This window comes from Muntiacus reevesi, chromosome 5 (genome assembly GCF_963930625.1).
Source record: "Muntiacus reevesi chromosome 5, mMunRee1.1, whole genome shotgun sequence".
Lineage (NCBI taxonomy): Eukaryota > Metazoa > Chordata > Mammalia > Artiodactyla > Cervidae > Muntiacus > Muntiacus reevesi.
The window spans coordinates 78,225,192-78,249,289 of NC_089253.1; the positions used below are offsets into that span (position 1 = coordinate 78,225,192).

Here is a 24,098-nt window from a genome sequence, read left to right on the forward strand (position 1 = left end):
TTCTTTGGCATTGCCCGTCTTCAGGACTGCAATGAAAACTGACCTTTTCCAGTCCTGTGGCCACTGCTGAGTTTTCCAAACATGCAATATATTGTGCTTCTGTTAGGTCATACCATTTTCCTCCTTTATTTTGCCCATCTTTGCATGAAATGTTCCCTTGGTGTCTGTGATTTTCTTGACAAGATCTCTAGTCTTTCCCATTCTATTCTTTTCCTCTGTTTCTTTGCACTGTTCACTTAAGACGGCTTTCTTATCTCTCCTTGCTGTTCTTCAAAACTCTGCATTCAGATGGATATATCTTTCCTTTTCTCCTTTGACTTTCACTTCTCTTCTTCTCTCAGCTATTTGTAAGTCCTCCTCAGACAAACATTTTGCCTTACTGCATTTATTTTTCCTGGAGATGGTTTTGGTCACTGTCTCCTGTACAGTGTTACAAACCTCCATCCACAGTTCTTCAGGCACTCTATCAGATCTAATTCCTTGAATCTATATGTCATTTCCATTGTATAATAATAAGGGATTTGATTCAGGTCATACCTGAATGACCTAGTGGTTTTTCCTACTTTTCTTCAATTTAAGTCTTAATTTTGTAATAAGGAGTTCATGATCTGAGCCACAGTCAGCTTCCATTCTTGTTTTTGCTGACGGTATAGAGCTTCTCCATCTTTGGCTGCAAAGAATATAATCAATCTGATTTTGATATTGACCATCTGGTGATGTCCTTGTGTAGAGTCATCTCTTGTGTTGTTGAAAGAGGGTGTTTGCTTTTCATACATAATACCAACTTCCAGATAATTCATCATCTAAATCCCCAAAAGAAAATCAGGCTTCCCAATCCAAGAAGTATATTTCCTTTCATATCAGGGCATTGCTATGTATAATCTTGACCTTCATATTTGCAGATAGCACTATTGTGTGTCTTGTGTAGGTAAGTTTGGCCAAAAAGACAGAAGTGTGGTCTACGGCAACTGTTTTCTAGATCCTGTGGCTGTTTGCAGCTTTTGTTTGTTTTTTTTAGTAAAAAGCAAATACCTAGGCATTTGTACTTTTCAAAAAATCCCAAGGTAATTCTGATATGCATCTGAATTTTAAAAAGTGATCAGAAGTTAAGGCTATGGTTTTTCCAGTAGTCATGTATGGATGTGAGAGTTGGACTATAAAGAAAGCTGAGTGCTGAAGAATTGATGCTTTTGAACTGTGGTGTTGGAGAAGACTCTTGGACTTCAAGGGAGAAGTCCCTTGGACTGCAAGGAGATCCAACCAGCCTATCCTAAAGGAGATCAGGGTGTTCATTGGAAGGACGGATGTTGAAGCTGAAACTCCAATACTTTGGCCACCTGATGCGAAGAGCTGACTCATTTGAAAAGACCCTGATGCTGGGAAAGATTGAGGGTGGGAGGAGAAGGGGGTGACAGAGGATGAGATGGTTGGATGGCATCACCAACTCAATGGACATGGGTTTGGGTGGACTCTGGGAGTTGGTGATGGACAGGGAGGCCTGGCGTGCTGTGGTTCGTGGGGTCACAAAGTCGGACACGACTGAGTGACTGAACTGACTGAACTGACTGACAAGTTTTTCTATTAAATGGAAGGTTTGGTGATATAGAATTCTATTATTTTTTCTCTTTACTAATCATGATATAATGGTATTGAATAATAATTACATAATCACAATAGTGAAAGATATTTATCAATTTTCACAATCAACAACCAGACAAAAAAATAAAAAATAATTATGACTGCAAGCCATAATGGGAACATGATTAACCTAACAATATAAAATAATTACATTACAGTTTAGGGTCTCGAGCAGAGTGATGTGGCAAGTGAGGGTGCATACATGCACATGTGTTCATCTGCCCAGTCTGTGTCTTTTGGTTGCAGGATTTGATCCATTTACATTTAAGGTAATTATTGATATGTATGATCCTGTAACCATTTCCCTAATTGTTTTGGGTTTATTTTCTGTAAGTCTTTTCCTTCTGTTTCCTGCCTAGAGACGTTCCTTTAGCATTTGTTGTAAAGCTAGTTTGGTGGTGCTAAATTCTCTTAACTTTTGTCTGTCTAGAAAGCTTTTGATTTCTCCATCAGATCTGAATGAGAGTCTTGCTGGGTAGAGTATTCTTGGTTATAGTTTCTTCCCTTTCATCATTTTAAGTACATCATGCCCTTCTCTTCTGGCTCGTAGAGTTTCTGTTGAGAAATCAGCTGATAACCCGAAGGGAGTTCCCTTGCATGTTTGTTTTTATTATTCAGTCACTCAGTTGTGTCCAACTTTTTGAAACCCCATGGACTGCAGCACGCTAGGCTTCCCTGTCCTTCACTATCAGAGTTTGCTCAAACTCATGTCCATTGAGTGGATGATGCCATTCAACCATTTCATCCTCTGTCATGCCCTTCTCCTCCTGCCTTCAATCTTTCCCAGCATCAGGGTTTTCCAATGAGTTGGCTCTTCACATCAGGTGACCAAAGTATCGGAAGTTCAGCTTCAGCATCAGTCTTTCCAACGAATATTCAGGGTTGATTTCTTTTAGGATTGACTGGTTTGGTCTCCTGCTGTTCAAGGGACTCTTAAGAGTCTTCTCCAGTACCACAATTTGAAAGCATCAATTCTTAGGTGCTCAGCCTTCTTTATGGTCCTACTCTCACATTTGTACATGAGTACTGGAAAAAACCACAGCTTTGACTATACAAACCTTTGTCAGTAAAGTAATGTCTTTGTTTTTTAATACACTGTCTAGGTTTGTCATAGCTTTCCTTCTAAGAAGCGAGTGTCTTCTAGTTTCATGGCTGCATACAACACCTGCAAGTGATTTTAGAGCCCAAGAAAAGACAATCTGTCACTGCTTCTACCTTTTCTGCTTCTGTTTGCCATGAAGTGATAGGACCAGATCCCATGATATTTGTTTTCTGAATGTTGAGTTTTAAGACAGCTTTTTCGCTCTCCTCTTTCACCTTCATCAAAAGGTTCTTTATTTCCTCTTCACTTCCTGCCATTAGAGTGGTATCATCTGTATATCTAAGGTTGTTGATATTTCTTCTGGAAACCTTGATTCCAACCTGTGACTCATTCAGTCCAACATTTCACATGCTGTACTCTGTGTATAAGTAAAATGAGCAGGATGACAATATATAGCCTTGACACACTCCTTTCCCAGTTTTGAACCAGTCAGTTGTTCCATGTCTGGTTCTAACTCTTGCTTCTTGACCTGCATGCAGGTTTTTCAGAAACAGGTAAGGTGGTCTGGTATTCCCATATCTTTAAGAATTTTCCAGTTTGTTGTGATCCACACAGTCAAAGGCTTTAGTACAGTCAATGAAGCAGAAGTAGATGCTTTTCTGAAATTCCCTTGCTTTCTCTATAATCCAACAAATGTTGACAGTCTGCCTTTTGTAAATCCAGACTATACATCTAGAATTTCTTGGTACATGTACTGTTGAAGATAGCTTGAAGGATTTTGAACATAATCCTTCTAGCATGGGAAATGAGGGCAATTGTCTGGTAGTCTGAACATTCTTTGGCATTGCCCTTCTTTGGGATTGAAATTAAAACTGACCTTTTCCAGTCCTGTGGCCACTGCTGAGTTTTCCAAATTTGCTACCATATTGAGTGCAGCACTTTAACAGCATCATTTTTTTGGATTTTAAATAACTTGAAATATCACTTCCACCAACTTTGTTGGCAGTAATACTTCCTAAGGCCCACTTGACTTTTCACATGCCAGGATGTCTGACTCTACATGAGCAACCACACCATCATGGTTATCCCAGTAATTAAGATCTTTTTTGGACAGTTCTTCTGTGTATTGTTGCCACTGCTTCTTAATCTCTTGTGCCTCTGTTAGGTCCTTGCTGTTTCTGTCCTTTTTTTGTGCCCATTCTTCATGAAATCAGATGTTCCCTTGGTATCTCTGTAATTTTCTTGACGAGATCTCATCTTTCTCATGCTATTTTTTTATTTCTTTGCACTGTTCACTTAAGAAAACTTTCTTATCTCTCCTTGATATTCCCTGAAACTCTGCATGCAGTTGGGTGTACCTTTCCCTTTCTCCCTTGCTTTTCACTTCTCTTCTTTCCTCAGCTATTTGTAAAGCCTCAACCATTTTGCCTTATTGCATTTTTTTTCCTTTGGGATGGTCTTGCTCCCTGCCTCCTATACAGTGTTACAAACCTCTGTCCATATTTCTTCAGGCACACACTATCGTATCTAATCCCTTGAATCTATTCATCATCTCCACTGTATAATCCTAAGAGATTTGATTCAAGTCACACCTGAATGGCCTATTGGTTTTCCCTACTTGCTTCAATTTAAGCCTAAATTTTGCAGTAAGGAGCTGATGATATAAATCACAAATCAACTCCAGGTCTTGTTTTTACTGACTGTATAAAGCTTCTCCATCTTTGAGTGCAAAGAATATGAGCAATCTGATTTCGGTATTGACCATTTGGTGATGTCCATGTATACAGCTGTCTCTTGTGTTGTTGGAAAAGGATGTTTTGTTATGACCAGTGTTTCCTCCTGACAAAATTCCGTTAGCCTTTGCCTTGCTTCATTTTTGTACTCCCAATCCAAACTTGCCTGTTACTCCAGGTAGCTCTTGCTTTGCTACTTTTGTATTCCAATCCCCTATGATGAAAAGGACATCTTTTTTTGGTGTTAGTTCTAGAAGATCTTGCAGGTATTCATAGACCTGGTCAACTTCAGCTTCTCTGGCATGAGTGGTTGGGGCACAGGCTTGGGTTACTGTGATGTTGACTGTTTTGCCTTGGAAACAAACAGAATCCATTCTGTCGTTTTTGAGATTGCAACCAAGTACTGCATTTCGGAGTCTTTCGTCGACTCTGAGGGCTACTCACATTTCTTCTAAGGGATTCTTGCCCATAGTAGTAGATATAATGGTCATCTGAATTAAATTCACCCGTTCCATCCATTTGAGTTCACTGAGTCCTAAGATATTGATGTTCACGCTCACCATCTCCTGCTTGACCACATCCAATTTATCTTGATTCATGGACCTAACACCACAGATTCCTATGCAATATTGTTCTTTACAGCATTGGACATTAGTTTCACCACCAGACATATCCACAACTGGGCATTGTTTCTGATTTGGCCCAGTGGCTTCATTCTTTCTAGAGCTGTTAGTAATTGCCCTTTGATCTTCCCCAGTAGCATGTTGGACACCTTCTGACCTGGGGTACTCATCTTTCGGATCTTATCTTTTTGCCTTTTTGGACTGTTCATGGGGGTTCTCATGGCAAGAATACTGTAGTAGTTGGCTATTCCCTCCTCCGGTGGACTACATTTTGTCAGAACTCTCCACTATGACTCGTCCATCTTGGGTGGCCCTGCACAGCATAGTTCACAGTGTCAAAGCTCCTTCACCACAACAAGGCTGTGATCCATGAAGGGGCCTAATACCTTATAGCACTGTAAAAAGATTAACTGGTAGAGATAGACCAGTTTTGCACTATACTAGTTATGTGATTTGGGATAATTATTTAATTTCTATGAGATACAGTTTTCTCATATAGAATGGGAATAATATTAAATTCACATTACTGTAAGGATTAACTGAAGTTAAGTACCCAGCGCCTAGAAGAGGGCTTGACTAATTCTCGGTACTCAGTAAATATTCCAGGACTGAAGGAAGCTGCAGGGTGGGGGTGGGGGGTGAGGAAGGTGGGGGTGGAGGGGAGGGAGATATGTAAAGCCCCTAGGCACACAGCAGTCTTTGATCCATATTTGAGGAAAAAACAAGAACAGTGACATGAACAGAATTCCTCAGAGCAGCCTTTTGGGGAAGAAATTTACATGTGCCACTAACACAGACACATAGACTTGTTTCAGATTAGAATGTTTTCATAAATCTAATCAGGTGATTCTGTGTCATTGGGCCTGACAATGAAAGCTAATCAGAAAAAATGAGAAAAGAGCTACTGATAGGAGGAGGGAGCAGCTCAGAGAAAAGGGAGTCAGGCAGTGATTCTGGGGAGAAAAGCAAGGGGGGAGCTTGGGGGAAGTGGGGGAGCCTGCCTGACTTGCAGAAGCTGCTCAGTGTCACTTCTTCAGTGGCTTCCAAACACATGTGACCTTCTGGGTATCAGACGCAACCTGGCAAGAGGCTAAAGAGACGAGAATTTCTGTTTAATGAATTGAATTTCTATAGGACAAATGTCCACCGATGCTCATATGAGTGTGCACACATTGTTTCCCTCCCTCTCCTCACCCTTCTCTCTCTCCATTTCTTTCCTAAGAGACAGATAAACTCATTAACTATAGAAAATGATAATCCATCTGGCTGAGCCCTGCTCCATATCCCTACTCAAGATAAACAGACTGTGAGCACATAAACCTTGGTTAGCGACAGAGACACGTGTCACAGCGCCCTGTGCTGGGACTCCTGCCGTTTCCATATGCCGTCTTGCAGAGTCACGGAGTTAGTGGGATAAACTGATCCCCTGCATTAACTAGTGTTGCAGGAACTACTTTGGTGCCCAAGAGGGATCTGGAAAGGCTCTTGCTGTGCTTACCAGACCTCTTCGCCTAGGTGAAATAATAAGTTGTCTTTTTCCCAGTTGATTTCATTCCCTGCAAAATGCCCAAACAGTTTCATAAAGAGGTCCCTTGGGAATAAGCCAAAAAAACAAAAAGCCAGTTTGAGGAAATGACTGAATTCTTAGATGCTGGGGAGGAATTGCTTGTCTGATAGGGACATCCCTTTGTAATGGCACAGCTCTCTAAAGAGAGCTGAGCTGAGTAGCTCACTGAAGCCGCTTCCTTTCTTCCTGTCTCCTGTGCATCTTTTCTTAATGACAAACACCAAATATATGTCTGTAATTACAGAATGGATTCATCTGTATCACTCATCTATCTGCTTCCTGGGCTTTTGAGGTAGATGCAGTGCTTTTTCAACTGAAAAATAAGATTTATTCAGGAATGTACAGTGAATTGGGGCTTCCTAGGTGGGGCCAGTGGTAAAGAACCCACCTATGGCTCCTTATATAGGAGCCGTAAGAGCCATGGGTTCGATCCCCGGCTTGAGAAGATCCCCTGGAGGAGGGCATGGCAATCTACTCCAGTATTCTTGCCTGGAGAATCCCATGGTCAGAGAAGCCTGGCGGGCTACAGTCCATAGGGTCGCAAAGAGTCAGACATGACTGAAGCAACTTAGTAGGAATGCAGTACACACATACAGTGATTCAGGCAAAAAATTCTTTATTCCATAGTGGAAACTAATGAGGTCTGCTGGTTAAACAGAACAGAGAGTCATAGAGTCTTGGATTAAAGTTCAGCCCTGTTGCTAAGTTTCAATTTTTGGTTGATCCATAAAGATGCTCAAATGTTTTTCTTAAAAGTTCGCTGTTTCAATGGAAATGATTCAAGCAGTGGTGCCAGAGAATCACGTTGTAAGCGCACTCACCACCCATCATGGCTTGTCTGTGGCAATTCCTGCTTCAGAAACTTGGCTGCCACTCTCTTTAATTGTGCCAGGGCCTCCCTCTCTTTTTAAAGCCTTCACATTTATTGGGTACTGGCTGGCCTGGTTTGTAGCTGGGTGTGAAAGGTACCTTTGCTCTGGAGCCTCAGGTCCTGCCTTGTGAGAGCTTTGCTGTACTGACTACAGACACTCTCCCTGGCTTGGACCTGGCACATGAGTGGGTGGGTGAGCACAGGCTCATGTGGCCTCATGAGCCACTGGGGTTGACTAAGCTGATACAGCAGGTACCGTAGTGTGCTCTCTCTTTCTGGCTGCAAATCAATATGATCTGTGTCACCTGCATTCCACACTCAGAACACTGACTTTTCATCAGCTTTTTGAATACAAGTGTTGTCTTGTGCCCAATGACCTTTGTACTTACCGTTCCTTCTGCCCAGAATATTCATCAGTCTAATTTTGAGTCATCGATCAGACCCCAACTGTTTCCTGTTCTCAGAAGGTTTTTCCTGACCTTCCAGTAGGTCTCCTGCTATTTGTTGTTGTTATGTTGCTCAATTGTGTCCAACTCTTTTGCGACTCCATGGACGGTAGCCCAGCAGGCTCCTCTGTCTATGGAATTCTCCAGCCAAGAATACTGGAGTGGGTTGCCATTTCATTCTTCAGGGTATCTTCGAGACCCGGGAATTGAACCCACATCTTCTACATCGGCAGGCAGCGTCTTGATCACTAAGCCACCAGGGAAGCCCCTGCTACAGACCCCTACAGAAGCTTACCTGGTACTCAACAGACTTGTCGGTACTTCACCAGGTCTGGCCCATCCCCAGTGATGTAAGCATCATGAAGCGAAGAACCATTATCTGCCTTATTTCCTCTTTATCTCCATGAAAAGGAAAAAGGAGAGTGAAGTCGCTCAGTTGTGTCCAGCTCTTTGCGACTCCATGAACTGTAGCATACCAAGCTCCTCCATCCATGGGATTCTCCAGGCAAGGTTACTGGAGTGGGTTGCCATTTCCTTCTCCAGAGGATCTTCCTGACCCAGGGATCGAACCTGGGTCTCCCACATTGCAGGCAAATGCTTTACCATCTGAGCCACCAAGGAAGATATATCTCCATAATGCCTGGCATATAATGGGTGCTCAGTAAATAGTGAATGAATGAATAAGTAAATGAGTTAACAAATGACCGATCAGATAAATGGGTTCTCCTGGTTTCTCTCTCCCAGAGTGTATGTCATATCAATGATGGGGATTTTTCTTTGATCAAGAATATGCGAGGAGTGTTTGCTTTTCAACTAGAGAGTTCAAATGCCTGAGCAGGGAAATCCATTAGCCAATTGATATAGTCCTTGTGCCAACAACATTTTGAGAGAGGCTAAGAGAAATCAGCTATTAGTGTTGAATAAAATTGGAAAATGGTGGAAATAGGTACAATGGGAAGCTTATGAAAGTCTTTTTACTTTAGACCTTACCTGTCTGGCACCAGTTTTTAACTTTTTGAAGGAAATTTTCAAAACACAGGCCACACAGTTCTACTCAAATGTAAATACTATTCTATAGCCATTAAAGGATTTGGGCTCTCAATAAAAGATCTGGGGTCATTCCCTGTTTGTATTACCCTAGTCACATGTTCTCTGTTCATTGAATTCAGTGGTCAAATGTTGGCTTTGTTGAGTTCTTTCATTGGCCTAAAATTTATTTTTGTATTGGAATCCTTCCTTGCCCATAGATTGCAAAGTTGCAAACTACTAATAATCCCAGGTCTATGCTAAATTTCATTGGGTTCTGGTGCCATTCTTACTCTGTGTTTGGTTTGGAATGCCCTCACCCACTCTGTGCAATAACTTTCCATTTTTAGCTGAATGGTGATAGTGACATTTGGGTACTGCTTAAGAAAATATTGAGAAATATTTAGTTTAGTTTAGTTTAGTTCAGTTGCTCAGTCATGTCCAACTCTTTGCAACCCCATGGACTGCAGCATGCCAGGCTTCCCTAAAAGGTCCCTAACCAATGGCAGATTATCATGCCACGTTGTTCAGTTGCTCAGTCAGTCTGACTCTTTCTGACTCCCTTTCACTATCTCCTGGAGTTTCCTTAAGCTCATGTCCATTGAGTCAATGATGCCATCCAACCATTTTATCCTCTGTCACTCCCTTCTACTTCCCTCAATCTTTCCCAGAATCAGGGTCTTTTCCAATGAATCCACTCTTCACATCAGATGGCCAAAGCACTGGAGCTTCAGCATCAGCAAAAGTCCTTCCAATGAATATTCAGGGTTGGTTTCCTTTTAGGATTGACTGGTTTGATCTCCTTGCTATCCAAGGGATTCTCAAGATGCTTGAAAGCATCAGTTCTTCAGTGCACAGCCTTCTTTATAGTCCAACTCTTCATATCCATACATGACTACTGGAAGAACCATAGCTTTGACTATATGGACCTCTGTCAGCAAAGTGATGTCTCTGTTTTTTAATATGCTGTTTAGGTTTGTCACAGTTTTCCTTCCAAGGAGCAAACATCTTTTAATTTCATGGCTGCAGTCACTGTCCTGTGATTTTGGAGCCCAAGAAAATAAAGTCTGTCACTGTTTCCATTTTTTCCCCATCTATTTGCCATGAAGTGATGGCACAGGATGCCATCTTAATTTTTTGAATGTTGAGTTTTAAGCCAGGTTTTCCACCTTCCTTTTTCAACTTCATCATCAAGAAGGAGCTCTTTAGCTCCTCTTTGCTTTCTGTCGTTAGGGTCGTGTCACCCTAATGCTACGTGGCTTAGCGCAAGTTAGTGGACTCTGAGCAACTTTCCTGGGTTTTACACTGTCTTTAAACTGAAAGGGCTGAAGTGGATGATCTCTGATTCCTTCTAACTCTGAGCAGTCTATTATTCATCCTAACAACTGTAAGCAAAGCACATGCCAAGAATATCATCTGACCAGCCAAATGCCATGAAAGATTGGGAGGAAAGGAAGGCAGATGACAGATCTCATAGTAATGTCTTTCAAATCCCAACAGTTTAGAAAGTAGAATAAAAGCCTAAAGGGTCCTCTATTTCTAGTCACTGTTGTGGAGTCTGGTCAGGCGGTTTGAGGCCCTTCCTGGCATCTTACATGACCTCACAGAACTAAGCAAGCTAATGGACAACCAGCACACCGCTCGCCTTGGCTGTACCACGGTTAGTGGTCAACTACCACACTTATGAACCTCAACTCACCAGAGTTTTTTTAAAAAATTCCTTAGAGGTACCTGTGTCCCCAAATACTTTTCCTTCTCACTAACAGAAATGCATCACCTGGTTATATTGTTTTGAATTTTATCCGTTAGAAATTCTTTGGGTTAATGAAAATTTCTTCTTCAGAATGCAAACATCTCTCTGAAATTATCAATCATTAACAAATATAATTTAATAGGATTGCACTTTTTAACACCTTGATGAAATCAGACTATTCAAAAGGAAGATTGGGAGTTTTGATTGGGTGAAGAGGTTTCTTTCTTGTGAAGTGGGGAAGGCAGCTTATGTGAAGCACCTCTGACAAGACCACTGGTGAGTCCTCCAAGCTGAAGGGAAGAGTTTTAAAAAGGAGGAGATATGAACTGAGTGAAGACAAATGGCACTTACTTCAAAACTTTGATGTCAGTTCTAGAGCTGGTCCAGCCCCAGCTTGATGGGCTTGAGGAATTGCTTAAGGAAAAGATTGCCCCACAGGAACTTATTGAGTCTAAAACTATGGTGCATGTGTGCTAAATCACTTCAGTCATCTCTGACTCTGCGACCCCAGATTCCTCTGTCCATGATTCTCCAGGCAAGAATACTGGAGTGGGTTGCCATGCCCTCCTCCAGGGGATCTTCCCAACCCAGGGACTAAACCCGCGACTCAGTCTCCTGCATTGGCAGGCAGATTCTTTACCACTAATGAAACCGGGGAAACTGCCTGTAAACAGAAGCCACATAGGTGTTCAGAGAGTTCTTTTCCTCAGCAGTGTAAAGAGCCCTTTCTAGCAAGAATAGATGTAATTTGCAGAAGTGTTTAAAAAAAAAATCTACTTTCAACTGTAAAAATACTGAAATATCCAGGGCATAGCAAGCCAACTGTTCTGCCCTGTGATATGTGTGATCTTGAAAAATAATGAAAATGGAATAAGTCATTGTAAAGATATTGCTCTAATGAACATAGTTCTCTTTGCCAGCCTTTCTTCCTGCTAGCACATTATATTACTCCATCAACCTGGTAGAACATCAATAATGTCTTCAGAGAATAGCTTGTAAGAGCGGAGATGCTCTATGGCAGGATTTTTTAAAGCAATGTAATTTGGCATTTCTCAGTTTTCCTTCATTTTGCACAGAGAAAACGGAAGACTATGATATTTTCCACAAATGGCACCTTAAATGGAAACACAGCTGGTAGCAACAGTATCCTGCTATTTCTTTGGATGCTGGATTCCCAGTTCTCTGTGTGAACCATGTTGGCAGATTCACTGGTTTCACATTTTTTCAACAGTTTGCTTTTTTTTTCCAGTTACATGATGAATTTGGTTTCACCTGTAGGCGCCTGGTGGCAAGAGGTAATGTCAGGCTGCTGGCACGCTTGTACTCAGGGTATCAGATTTGTGTACTAGGGGCTAATTGAAATTAACTGGAGATATTTTAGGTGTACCTTGAGAGGTTAACAAAGGGCACAGAGCTAATCTAAGGCAAAACTTATATTGGGGAGATTTAGTGAGGCAGAGATGCAGACTGAAAAGAAAACAGACTCAGGAAGCAGTTGCTGGGCTCTGAACTCAGCTTTTCCATTTATTGGCTGCACAGCTTCATGACCAGCCAGTGACAGGGGCAGAAGAGTTGCTCGAACAAATTGAACCTATAAGGCTTCCTTCCACCTTCTGCCATGTGTGGGAAGGCTGCATTCAAAGTTGTAGCCAGTTCTCACCCTTCCAAGTTATTTCCAGATTTTCTTGTGGATGTCGTTTCTCAGGTACCCAGGTGACATGGAGAGTTTGTCTCAGTCATTCTGTGGCTCATCCAGGCAAGCAGGTTATAGACTTCTGCTTTTCTTACTCTAAGTTCTAGTTATTTTGTTGTTGTTGTTGTTTTGAGAATAAACACTTTTAAATCTGTTCTTTGCTTTTGGTCAACTTATCATGCCCTAAAGTGATGGCTTTTGGCAATTTTGTCCAGCTTCATACTCTTTCTTGCAGAGGACACTCTCGGATCCCATCATCTTTACCAAGTTTACGTGCATAAGGTTATTTTAGAATAAAAGTGCTTAAACAGTGCCTGATATGTAGCAAGGACTCTTAACTGTATTTGCTATCATTATCATTATTTTTATTAGTGACAGAGACAACTCTATAGTCATATATCTAATACATATTCATAGTCATCTGTTGTAGTGTTTTTTTTGCATGAGAGCCTCTCTCCAGCCTCTTACTTCTAGAAACTCCTATACTATATAAACCAGCTGTCTGCAAACTTTCTGTAAAGGGCCGGGCAGTAAATATTTAGGCTTTGCAAGTCATACAGTCCAGTCACCTACTCAATTCTATTGAGTTAGCCTGAAAGTAGCTGTAGACAATATATAAATGAATAAGTGTGGATGTATGCCAATTAAACAATTTACAAAAACATGGTGCAGGTGGGGTATGGCCTTCGGGCTATAGTTTGCTGACCCCTGCTATTGACTCATGGATTCTACGTCTTAGCAGTGCCATCTGCTCTGCTCCAACAGGCTATATTTTCTCTTGGAAATCACTGAAAAAGAGAACATCTCTGCTTGTCGGCACACATTCCATCTCCTCCCAAAACCTGTGCTCTGGGAGCCTAAGACTTCTTCAAGAGCTCGGGGTGCTCTTAAAGAGTGCCTGACATCTGTATGAGCTGATTTCACTTCTGGAATATACATTAACAACACTCTGTTGTTGAATATCAACACACTGTATTACAGATACAGACACACAACTGGGTTAACCTTACTGATGGCAAGCTGTATTTCATCTTCTATTTAAAACTAGATTGTGCAACTTTTTATTTTGCAACTTTTTATTAGTTGTTCATTTTTATAAATCTAATTTTTTCCTTCAAAACAAAGGAAAGTTATGTATGTCCATTTTAAAAACCACAATGTTCCCTTCTTCATTTAGTACTCAATATTTTGAGATCATTAAATTCATTGTTATTTTTGTTTAGTAGCTGTGTCTGACTCTTTGTGACCCCATGGTCTGCAGCATGCCAGGCTTCCTTGTCCTTCACTATCTCCTGGAGTTTGCTCAAACTCGTGTCTATTGAGTCAGTGATGCCATCCAACCATCTCATCCTCTGCCACCCCCTTCTCCTTTTGCCTCCAATCTCTCCCAGCATCAGGGTCTTTTCCAATGAATGGCCAAAGCACTGGATCTTCAGCATCATTCCTTGCAATGAATATTCAGTCCTTGCATGATTCCCTTTAGGACTGACTAGTTTGGTCTCCTTGCCATCCAAAAGACTCTCAAGTGTCTTCTCCAGCACCCCAATTTGAAAGCATCAATTCTTCAGCACTCAGCCTTCTTTATGGTCCAAGTCTCACATATGTACATGACTATTGAAAAAACCATAGCTTTGACTATATACACCTTTGTCAGCAAAGTGATGTCTCTGCTTTTTAGTATGCTGTCTAGGTTTGTCATAGCCTTTTTTCCAAGAAGCAAGTGTCTTTTAATTTCACAGCTGCAGTCACAGTCCTCAGTGATTTTGGAGCCCAAGAAAATAAAATCTGCCACTGTTTCCATCGCTTCCCATCTATTTGCATGAAGTGATGGGCAGTGGTGGTGGTTTAGTTGCTAAGTCATGTCCGACTCTTGTGACCCCATGAACTGTACAGCCTGCCAGGCTCTTCTGTCCATGGGATTCTCCAGGCGATCAACCAGATGCCAATTATAATTAATCTGATTGTTCTTTACACAATGGTTTTGTACCTAGAAATTAAAACAGAACATTAATTCAGTTATTTAAGACTATTAAGTATTTATTAAATTAAATACATATCATTAAATATAATATTTGATATATTAAATATATCAAAGGGTATATAAATTATGGGTGAACTATTTAAAGAAATATATATATCCAAGTTCTTTCTGGACATAGAAGAATTTTAGAGTATTTGAATCCTGCTTTCTTTCCTACTGACATATATGATGTACTTATTACATTTTTTATTTTTACTGTATTTTTAACCTCCTAAAACTGTTTTGTCAGTATTTGTAGACTTGCCCATATAAGCATTCTTTTTATTCTTCAGTCCTTGAACCTCTGACTTCCCATCTTCACTCACTTCCCTTCTACCAGAAGTATATAGATTTAGAAATTCCTCTAGTTAAGATCTGAGGTGACAAATTCAGTTTTTCTTTGTCCAAAATGTCTTCATTTCAACCTCATTCCTTTTTTTAAAAATTACACCTTAAGTTTTTTTTTTAAGTTTTAGGCTCACAGCAAAACTGAGTGGAATGTAGTGAGATTTTCCACATACTCCCTATCCCACACATGCATCGCCCATTATCAACATTCCTCATCAGAGTGGGACACTTGTGACAGCTGAAAAACCTATAATGACACATCACAGCCACCCAAAGTCCATAGTTTACGTTGGGGTTAACTCTTGGTGTTGTACATTTTATGTGTTTGGACAAATGTATATATATGTATATGTAAAATGTATATGACATTTTTCCATCATTATGGTGGTATATAGAGTACTTCACTGCCCTGAAAAAAACCTCTGTGCTCTGCCTACTCATCCCTCCTTCACCTCTGAATTCCTGGGAACCACTGATCTTTTTATTGTCTCCATAGTTTTGCCTTTTCCAGAATGTCATACAGTTGGAATGTAGCCTTTTCAGGTTGTTGGCATCTCAGTTTATACACGTAAGGTTCGCTCCTCCGTATCTTTTCATAGCTTGATAGGCCATTTCTTTCTAGCACTGGATGATATTCCATTGTCTGGATGTATCAATAACAGTTTATTTATCCATTCACCTACTGAAGGACACTTCTGTTGCTTCCAACTTTGGGCGATCATGAACAAAGCTGCTATAAATGTCCATGTGTAGGTTTTCAGTTTCAACTCCTTTGGGTAAATACCAAGGAGCACAATTCCTGGATACTGTGGTTTAGTCTGATTAGCATATGTAGTTTTGTAAGAAACTGTCAATCTCTTCCAAAGTGGCTGCACCATTTTGCATTCCCACTAATGATGAATGAAAGCTGCTGTTCTACCTCCTCACCAGCCCCTAGTGTTGTCAGTGCTCTGGGTTTTGGCTGTTCTAACAGATGTATACTAATATGGCATTATTTTAGTTTGCATTTCCTTGATGACATATAATATGGAACATTTTCATATTTTCATAATCATTAATTGCCATCTGTGTAGCCTCTTTGGTAAGATGTCTGTCCAGGTTTTTGACCCATTTTTTAAATGGGGTTTTTGCTTATTATTGGGTTTTCAGAGTACTTTGTATATTTAGGATAACAAGCCTTTATGAGAAGTGTCTTTTGCAAATATTTTCTTCCAGTCTGTGGTTTATCTTCCTATTCTCTTGACATTGTCTTTTACATAGCAGAAGTTTTTTTATTTTAATGAAGTCTAACTTATCAATTATTTCTTTGACTTCCCTGGTGGCTCAGATGTTAAAAGCGTCTGCCTACAATGCAGGATACCTGGGTTTGATCCCTGGGTCAGGAAGATCCCCTGGAGAAGGGAATGGCAACCCACTCCAGTACTCTTGCCTGGAAAATCCCATGAATGGAGGAACCTGGTAGGCTACAGTACATGGGGTCACAAAGAGTCAGACACAACTGAGTGACTTCACTTTCACTTTCATTGTGGCTTTGATGTTGTAACTAAAAGGCACCACCAAACCAAGACTGGTTTTTGAGTGATGGGTGTTAAGATCTGTGCCTTTTCTTTTTTTTTTTTTTTTTTTTTTGCATATGGACTGCCAGTTCTTCTGCAATCATTTCTTGAGGGGGGTAAAAAAGAATGCTGTCTTTGCTCCATTGTATAGACTTTGCGTTTTGGTCAAAGATCAGTTGACTGTGTTTATGTGGGTCTTTCTGAGCTCTCTATTCTGTTCCATTGATCTACTGGGTTGGTCAAAAAGTTCACTGACCAACCCGGTATTTTGTCTTTTCTTTCACAAATACAATACCACACTGTCTTGATTACTGTAGCTTTTACAGTAAGTCTTGAATTTGGGTAGTGTCAGTCCTCCAACTTTGTTCTGTTTCAGTATTATGCTAGCTATTCTGAATCTTTTGCCTCTCCATATAAACTTTAGAATGGGTTTGCTGACATCCACAAAATAACTTGCTAGAATTTTGTTTGGGATTGCACTGAATCTATAGATTAAAATGGAAAGAACTAACATTTTGACAATACTGACTCTATCAGTGAATATGGAATATCTTTCCACTTATTCTGATTTTGTTCATCAGAGTTTTCCAGTTTTTCTTCTATATATTCTGTTATAGATTTATACCTATTTCATTTGTGGCGTGCTAATGTCTCATTCTTTTTGTTAAAGTTCTGTTAAGTTATAATCAATTCACTCATCATACAACTTACCCAACCCATTTAACGGTATGATTCAGTTTTTTTTTTAATTATGTTCAAAGATATGCCACCATTCCTACAGTCAATTCTAGAACATTTTCATCACCTCCAGAAGTATACCTTTCACCTATCCATCTTGATTCTTGAGAAAGATATTTTTAAAGATACAGAATACTAGCCTAGGAATCACTGTATCATTCTACAGGCTTCCACTGTCAGCCTTACTGCATCTCTTTTGAATGTAATCTGTCTCCAATGATTGGCAAAAGGGGAGGCTTCCCTATTAGCTGGGTAGACACTGAGCTTGCCCTTTTGACCCACAAGCTCCCAAAAGCAGATGAAGCCAGAGGTTTCAGCACACCAGTGTAGCAGTAGTCTCACCATTCTCCTTACTTCTCTCTTCATTTAGGTTTTGGCCTGATGGTTCTTTACTATCTTGCCAGCACATCATTACTTTTAAAAATATTTTATCTACCACCTTACATTGTTTTCAGTGAGATAATCAATATGGCTTACTAAATTTGCCATATTACCAGTAAAACAGCATCAGAACAATTTTCATAAATCTGAACTAACAGGCTCAAGTAAATTAAAATCTAACTTATGAAAACAAGATTTCTACTCAAGGGCTTCTTCTTGGGAACTGATCTGAGATATGAGATCTGTGTATTCAGATACTAAGGGGATTTAGAGTATACATCTAGAACTTCAGCGGTGTCTTTTGTTGCCCATGTAAGTGAATAAATAGACCTTATATAGGACAAGTGGAACTTTTCTGATGAAAATCTCATTGCCATTTTTTCCCAAGGATTTAATGACTAAATTATAGTCACCGTATAATTCAGTCATGCTGGCTGGCCCATGGCATCTCCCTGCTGTTAGCCACGCTGCCAGTGGACCAGGCAGCACATAAGCAGGTCTGGCAAGGGGATGAGGAAATTTGTGCACAAGTCCAGGGTTAAATTAAACTAATTAAACACACCTAGTTAAAAGTTACAAGTATGGGCAATGTCTTCTCTGTACATTTTTTCAAAAAGTAAGCTAAAACTCAAACTTTTAGGTTCAAAATTGGACATTTAACTCTATCTACATCATAAGCCTTTCCTTAAGGAGGCAGCTTCTGGCTACTCAACCAGTGTCTTCCCAACATCTCCTGGCCGCACCAGGCTTCTCTTTGCTACACATTCTTTTCTTTCTTTGGTTTTGTTTCCCAATGTTGGGATCTTTTTTTTTAAACAACAACAAAAATGCATCATATTACAAGTAAAGCTACTCTACCACTATTCCTGGATTGTAGCCCTTTGAGGGGGGCGCTGGGTCACAAATGAAAGTCAAGGATGTTTATTAAGCGTTCCTTCTCTTAATTGCTGAGCCCTGAGCTCCAAATTCTGTGTCCCCTTTGAGACTGTCAAAACTTCTGCTTAGTTCTTTAGCCTAGCTGCCTCTCCTTTGAAATCAACAAAGGGAAAAGTAGCAACAAAGGACCACCTACTTGAGAGTCTATTCTTTCTGCCCTTTGATTCATTCAGACTTCAGTCCCTCAGTCATTCTCTGACACCTTCAAACAGTTTTATAAATATTTTGTCTAATGTTTCTTGTTAGCATGGAGTTTGGACTGAAAAAAACTAATCCATCATTGCGGGAAGGAGAAATTATGCTGAAGAGATTTAAATCAAATCACAGTCATTACATCATTTTATCCATGCGTATTTCAGTTCGTATCTATGAAAAATGTGGATATTTTCTTACAATGCCATTTCATGTTCACATTTCCTAGATTGACTCAGAAGTGTCTTTTTATAGTTCAGTTCAGTCTGGAGAAGGAAATGGCAATCTACTCCAGTATTCATGCCTGGAAAATCCCATGGACTGAGGAGCCTGGTGGGCTCCAGCCCATGGGGTCGCAAAGAGTTGGACACGACTGAGCCACTTCACTTCACTTCACTTCAGTCACTTAGTCCTGTCCAACTCTTTGCGACCCCATGAATTGCAGCACGCCAGGCCTCCCTGTCCAGCACTAATTCCCAGAGTCTACCCAAACCCATGTCCATCAAGTTGGTGACACCATCCAGCCATCTCATCCTCTGTCGTCCCCTTCTCCTCATGCCCCCAATCCTTCCCAGCATTAGGGTCTTTTCCAATGAGTCAGTTCTTCGCATGAGGTGGCCAAAGTATTGGAGTTTCAGCTTCAGCATCAGTCCTTCCAATGAACACCTAGGACTGATCTCCTTTAGGATGGACTGGTTGGATCTCCTTGCAGTCCAAGGAACTCTCAAGAGTCTTCTCCAACACCACAGTTCAAAAGCATCAATTCTTTGGTGCTCAACTTTTTTTCACAGTCCAACTCTCACATCCATACATGACCACTGGAAAAACCATAGCCTTGACTACACGGACCTTTGTTGGCCAAGTAATGTCTCTGCTTTTAAATATGCTATCCAGGTTGGTCATAACTTTTGAGTTAAAATGAAAAAGGTCTACAAATTACCTTTGACTGTTGTATCTCTTAAGTCTCTTTTAATCTAGAGTCTTCTCCACTACCACCTTTTTCTTTTCATGCCATGGACCTGCTAAAGATCCTGAGTGATGACAGTTCTGTAAAACTTCCCATATTCTGAATTTAGCTGGTTGCTTTTATTTGTTCCTCTACCAATTATTTTTCCTGTGAAATGGAATTTTATGGGCTTGATTAAATTTCATTTCTTTTTTTTGTCAAGGATCCTTTATAGCTGGTACAAAATCTTACTGTGTCAGCTCAGACAGCAGGTCATGTCTGGCTGTCCCATGTTAGTGATGCTAAGATTGATGACTGGGTTCAGATGGTAACAACCTTACACATTGTAAAATTTTCCATCATTCTTTGATCTACTGGTTTCATCTAGTGATACATTTTTCATGGATTAGTTATTTCTTCAAGAGTTGCAAAATGCTGATTTTTCTAATTATTAGAATTAGATTTCACATTTATCAGTTAAAATTCACACTAATACATTATAGCTACTTGGTTATGCTAAAATACAGTTTATATAGTTAAGCTCTTGTTTTAAATTCAGTAATGCATTTTATATCAGTTCTTAAAAAAAAAGAAAGAGTCCTAACAATAAGTGGCTTTTGCTGCCATACAAATGTTAGGACTGCTACCTGTAGTGAAGAAATGTGACTGTTAATTGCATCATGTGGGAAAACTTCAGCAAGACCAACAACATAGGTCCTGCCAACGGGTGTGTTTTTCTCTAGCCCCTTTTAATTTGAGACATTCCAGTTCCCTGACCCGAAGCCTTCTGGGAGAATATGGCAGCAAGATCTTGGTGCTCATGGGTCTTAGTTAAATGAGCATGTGCTGCTGCTTTTCTCTTGCTTGTTTAAACACCTTCCTTCCTATATACTTCTTCACCACAGGAACACCAAGGGCACTTTTTCCTTTCTGGGCCCAGCATCCTGGACCACATGATTGCTAGCACTATACCCATGAAAAGAAAATTCCTAACACCAAACAAGCAGAATGCCTGGTTGAATGAAAATTTTGTTATTATACAGTCTGCTTGTGTTTTTGTGGCAGCATTTCGATTTCTGAATCTTGGAGTCAACTCTGCCTGCCAGACCTCAGCAGGTCTCCAGGTCCGATCCGATCAGCTGCAGAGCGTCTTTCACATCAGCTCCTTCTCTTCTGTTCTCATTACCACCATCCTGCCTCAGGTCTCTCTGCCTCTAGAGTCTCACCTTCCCGTTCAAACCCCCGTTTTAGTCCTTGGGCATCCTTCATTCCTTCTCTGGTTCAGGCCCTCAGCCTGGCCTTGATTCCTGACGGTCCTGTGATTGAAGACCTCTTGCAGGCCCCCTCCCTCCTCATCACTGTCACATGCAGAAAGCTGATGAAAGCCATGCCCTGGGTAGAGACCTTCTCCCAGCAGGAGTGAGCTTCACCAGTTTTCCTTGGGGTGCTATTCCGGCAAGTAATCATGATGCTTATTCCATATGTCAGCTGGGAGGCCTCCAGAAACAACCCAGGCACATGCACAGCACCCCTGCCAGAGCTGCGAGGCTGCTCCGTAAATATTTATGTGGAAGTCTTCCCAGACACTTCCTTATCCTCTCCTGATTAAATTCCACTTCGTTTTTTTAATATCTTTAAGCAACCAGAGCAGGTACCTGTCATGGAGTAATTATATGCACCACTTTCTCTGCCACCATAGAACCCAAGATTTTCTTTGCTTTTGCTAACTGACATGACAGACATCCACTTAATAGAATGATTATTAGTATGAAATTACTTTTTGGCCTTTAAATTTAATTATGGTACATTCATAGCAATAAAATAAAGTTCCAAATCCAGGTGTGCTTTTCAAGGAAAGTGTCCAAGGCAATTAAGTACAGGGCAATGGCGTCCTATACTTAAGCCTTTTGTCCGGGGATCTTAAAATCTTTTCCACACAAGTAGATAATGATGTTCGTTTTGTAAGGGGGAGAGGTGATGTGACTGATCTCTTGGCAGGTTCAGTAGATGAAGGAAAAGCCAGGACCCAGGTGTCACCTTTGTTTCCCTCCATCCCCTCCCTTTTTAGTTCTTTAAAAGAAACAGAGCCAACATTCTATTAATTTAAATACCTCCCTCTCTCGGGTACTGCTTTCCATTTCTTTAAGAGCCTGAATGAACAAAGTTTCTATATCACATTTCATGTGGGCAAGAGCTGAGGTTCAGGGCTAGGGAATGGTGTACAGATAGTATACTAATTGGAGAACATATGTGTCTCTTGATAAATCCACCTCACAGTAGAGCCTAAATGTGGGTTCTATGGCATGTTCATACGTGAAAATCAGAACAGTGCTTGGCACATGACAAGTCCCGTATAAGTCATGACTTGGGATTACCTTTTGGAGGCCTATAGGCAAGTACCTGTGGTCTCTGGACAGGCAGCATCTGGAGTACACCTTCAGTCAAGCCACTCAACAGCAAGGATGCATTTCCATTTCCCCCCAACCAAGACAAGCCTTCCCAGATCCGGGGGAGCCCCATTAAAGTTCTCCTGTTCCCCTCCTCCCAGGAAACCTTCCCTGATCCCACCAATTGTCTTAACTCTCCTCTTTGTAACTCCTGTGTCATTTTCTCAGTTCATTCTACACAGTTGAACTGACCATTGCTGTGTACTAAGTCATGCTCTATCCTGTGATATTTTTAAACTGTTGTATGAATGTCTGTCTTGTGTCTAATGGGATTATGAGCCTCGAGGGAAAAGATCACATATATACAGTGTACTGTCTCCTCCAGCCCTAGGATCGGTCTCACTTATACTGCAGGAGCCCAGGAGACTCTCAGGATAGACGATGTAGGAGGAAGAGGAGGCCTAACTGTTCACATTTTGTTGACTCTAATATTAGTAAGTTCTTGTTGAGTCAAGGTGAAATTACACTGGGTCTGAAACATAGTCCTGGGTTTTCATTCTTCAGTCCACTGCAACACTCTGTTCTATTCCGCTGTGTGTGAAAGAGGTCAGGTTATGTGTGGAGTTCTTGCATGCAGGACATGGTGCCCACCACAGATGGGGTGTCTGAATCCAAAGCTCTGGAGTCCGGTGATGACAGAATGAATACACAGGGGCAGTAAGAAGGGTGGACTGCGGCGAACGAGACTCAGAGGACTTTGTGGTTAAAAGGAGGGTTGTGGGTGTATCACTGATTTACTTAACAATTATATACTGAGAGGCCAGCTTCTGGTCCAAGGCTTCCTGGGTGCTGAAGCTTCTCTTAGTGTTTAGTAGAGAGGCATTCCAATCCTGTCACTTTCCCTTAGTGCAGAAGGCATTCCAGGGAGCAGGAGACCAGCAGTGAGCTTCCTCCTTCAGCATCGTGTTCTCAGGCTGCAAAGCTGGTTCTGCTTAGGGGCTCGTTGACATTCACAGCCAGCATTCGCTCCCACTTTTGTGTTCTCCTGATGAAACGCTGATTGCATGGGTGAGAGCTACTCACACTGCTTGCCATTTGTTTTCTCCCAGGATTTTTTACCCAGGAAACCATCCCGTCAGAGGTGTGCAGATAATGAAAGTTGGCAAACTGCAGTTACACCAAGGCATGTTTCCCCAAGCGATGAAGAATCTGAGGCTGGTGAGTGTGCCGAAATCACGTGCAGTTCTTTCTGCCTGTTGGCAGGCCCCTTCCTTGTGATTTCTATCAACTCTATACCAGTGTGCAGACACATGCATTAATACACACACGAATCTGTGCACAAACACATGCCCATAAATGTTAAAAAAAAAAACAAAAACAAACAAAAAAAAACTCCTTGGAGTGTTTGCCAGTTTCTATCGTATGAACATGCCCACCATCACTGATTTTAAACTACTACTGTCAAATCAACCAGTTCACAAAACTCAGAAAATGTAACAATGAACTCTTACTAACTGGTCTGACCTGACCTCAGACACCCGCTGTACCCATCTGTCTCCATGCCTCCCCACCCTCGGCCCACAGAACAGTCTATATCTGCAGACCCTTACCACCTGTCTGGGGACCACCTTCACAGCCTCCTCACCTCCAGCCTCCCTTCCCACCTCCACACACACACACACAGTACAGACAGTGTACGCTGAGACACTCACCACCGCCCCAGGCATGCTCACACTTAGGGCCTTTCAAAGCTGTCTCCTCGGCCTTAAATGCCCTTCCCCCAGCCCGCTGGGCCTGGTATCACTCTCCTGACCCCTTAAAGCCCAGCTGGATGCTGTCTTCTCCCTGACCTTCTGCAGTCTGCCCCCTCGGTCAGCTGAGCTCTCACCACACAGCACAAATACCTGGTCCCCCTCCCCTCAGGAGGCTGCAAGGTCTCTGTGGCTGTTCTGAAACCAGCTCAGCATCAAGCAAAGTCCCCGGGACTCAGGAAGTAGTCACTGTTGGAAGAAGAAGGGAGAGGTCAGTACAATCCTTGGAATAAGTGCAAAGCAGCCAAGTGGGAGAACTGGGTTCATGTTGGGATGTGATGTAAAGAATGACACCTGTGCTCACCCTTTCAAGGCGCCTCCGCTGCCACCATGGCCCAGGGCTCTCTGCTGTCCTGACCTCTCCACCCTGGCAGAGCTTCCCAAAGCAGAG

The 24,098-nt window shown here is 41.4% G+C and overlaps 1 protein-coding gene across 2 annotated transcripts in view; it reads left to right on the top strand.

Moving 5' to 3' along the window:
• The window catches only part of SMYD3 (SET and MYND domain containing 3), a 701,156-nt gene that overhangs the window by 656,436 nt on the left and 20,622 nt on the right, over positions 1–24,098 (top strand). For both annotated transcript variants that reach the window (XM_065935584.1, XM_065935585.1), the window contains exon 11: positions 23,006–23,114. In XM_065935584.1, coding sequence (XP_065791656.1) covers positions 23,006–23,114 — 109 coding nt within the window. The remainder of the gene's footprint in view (positions 1–23,005; positions 23,115–24,098) is intronic.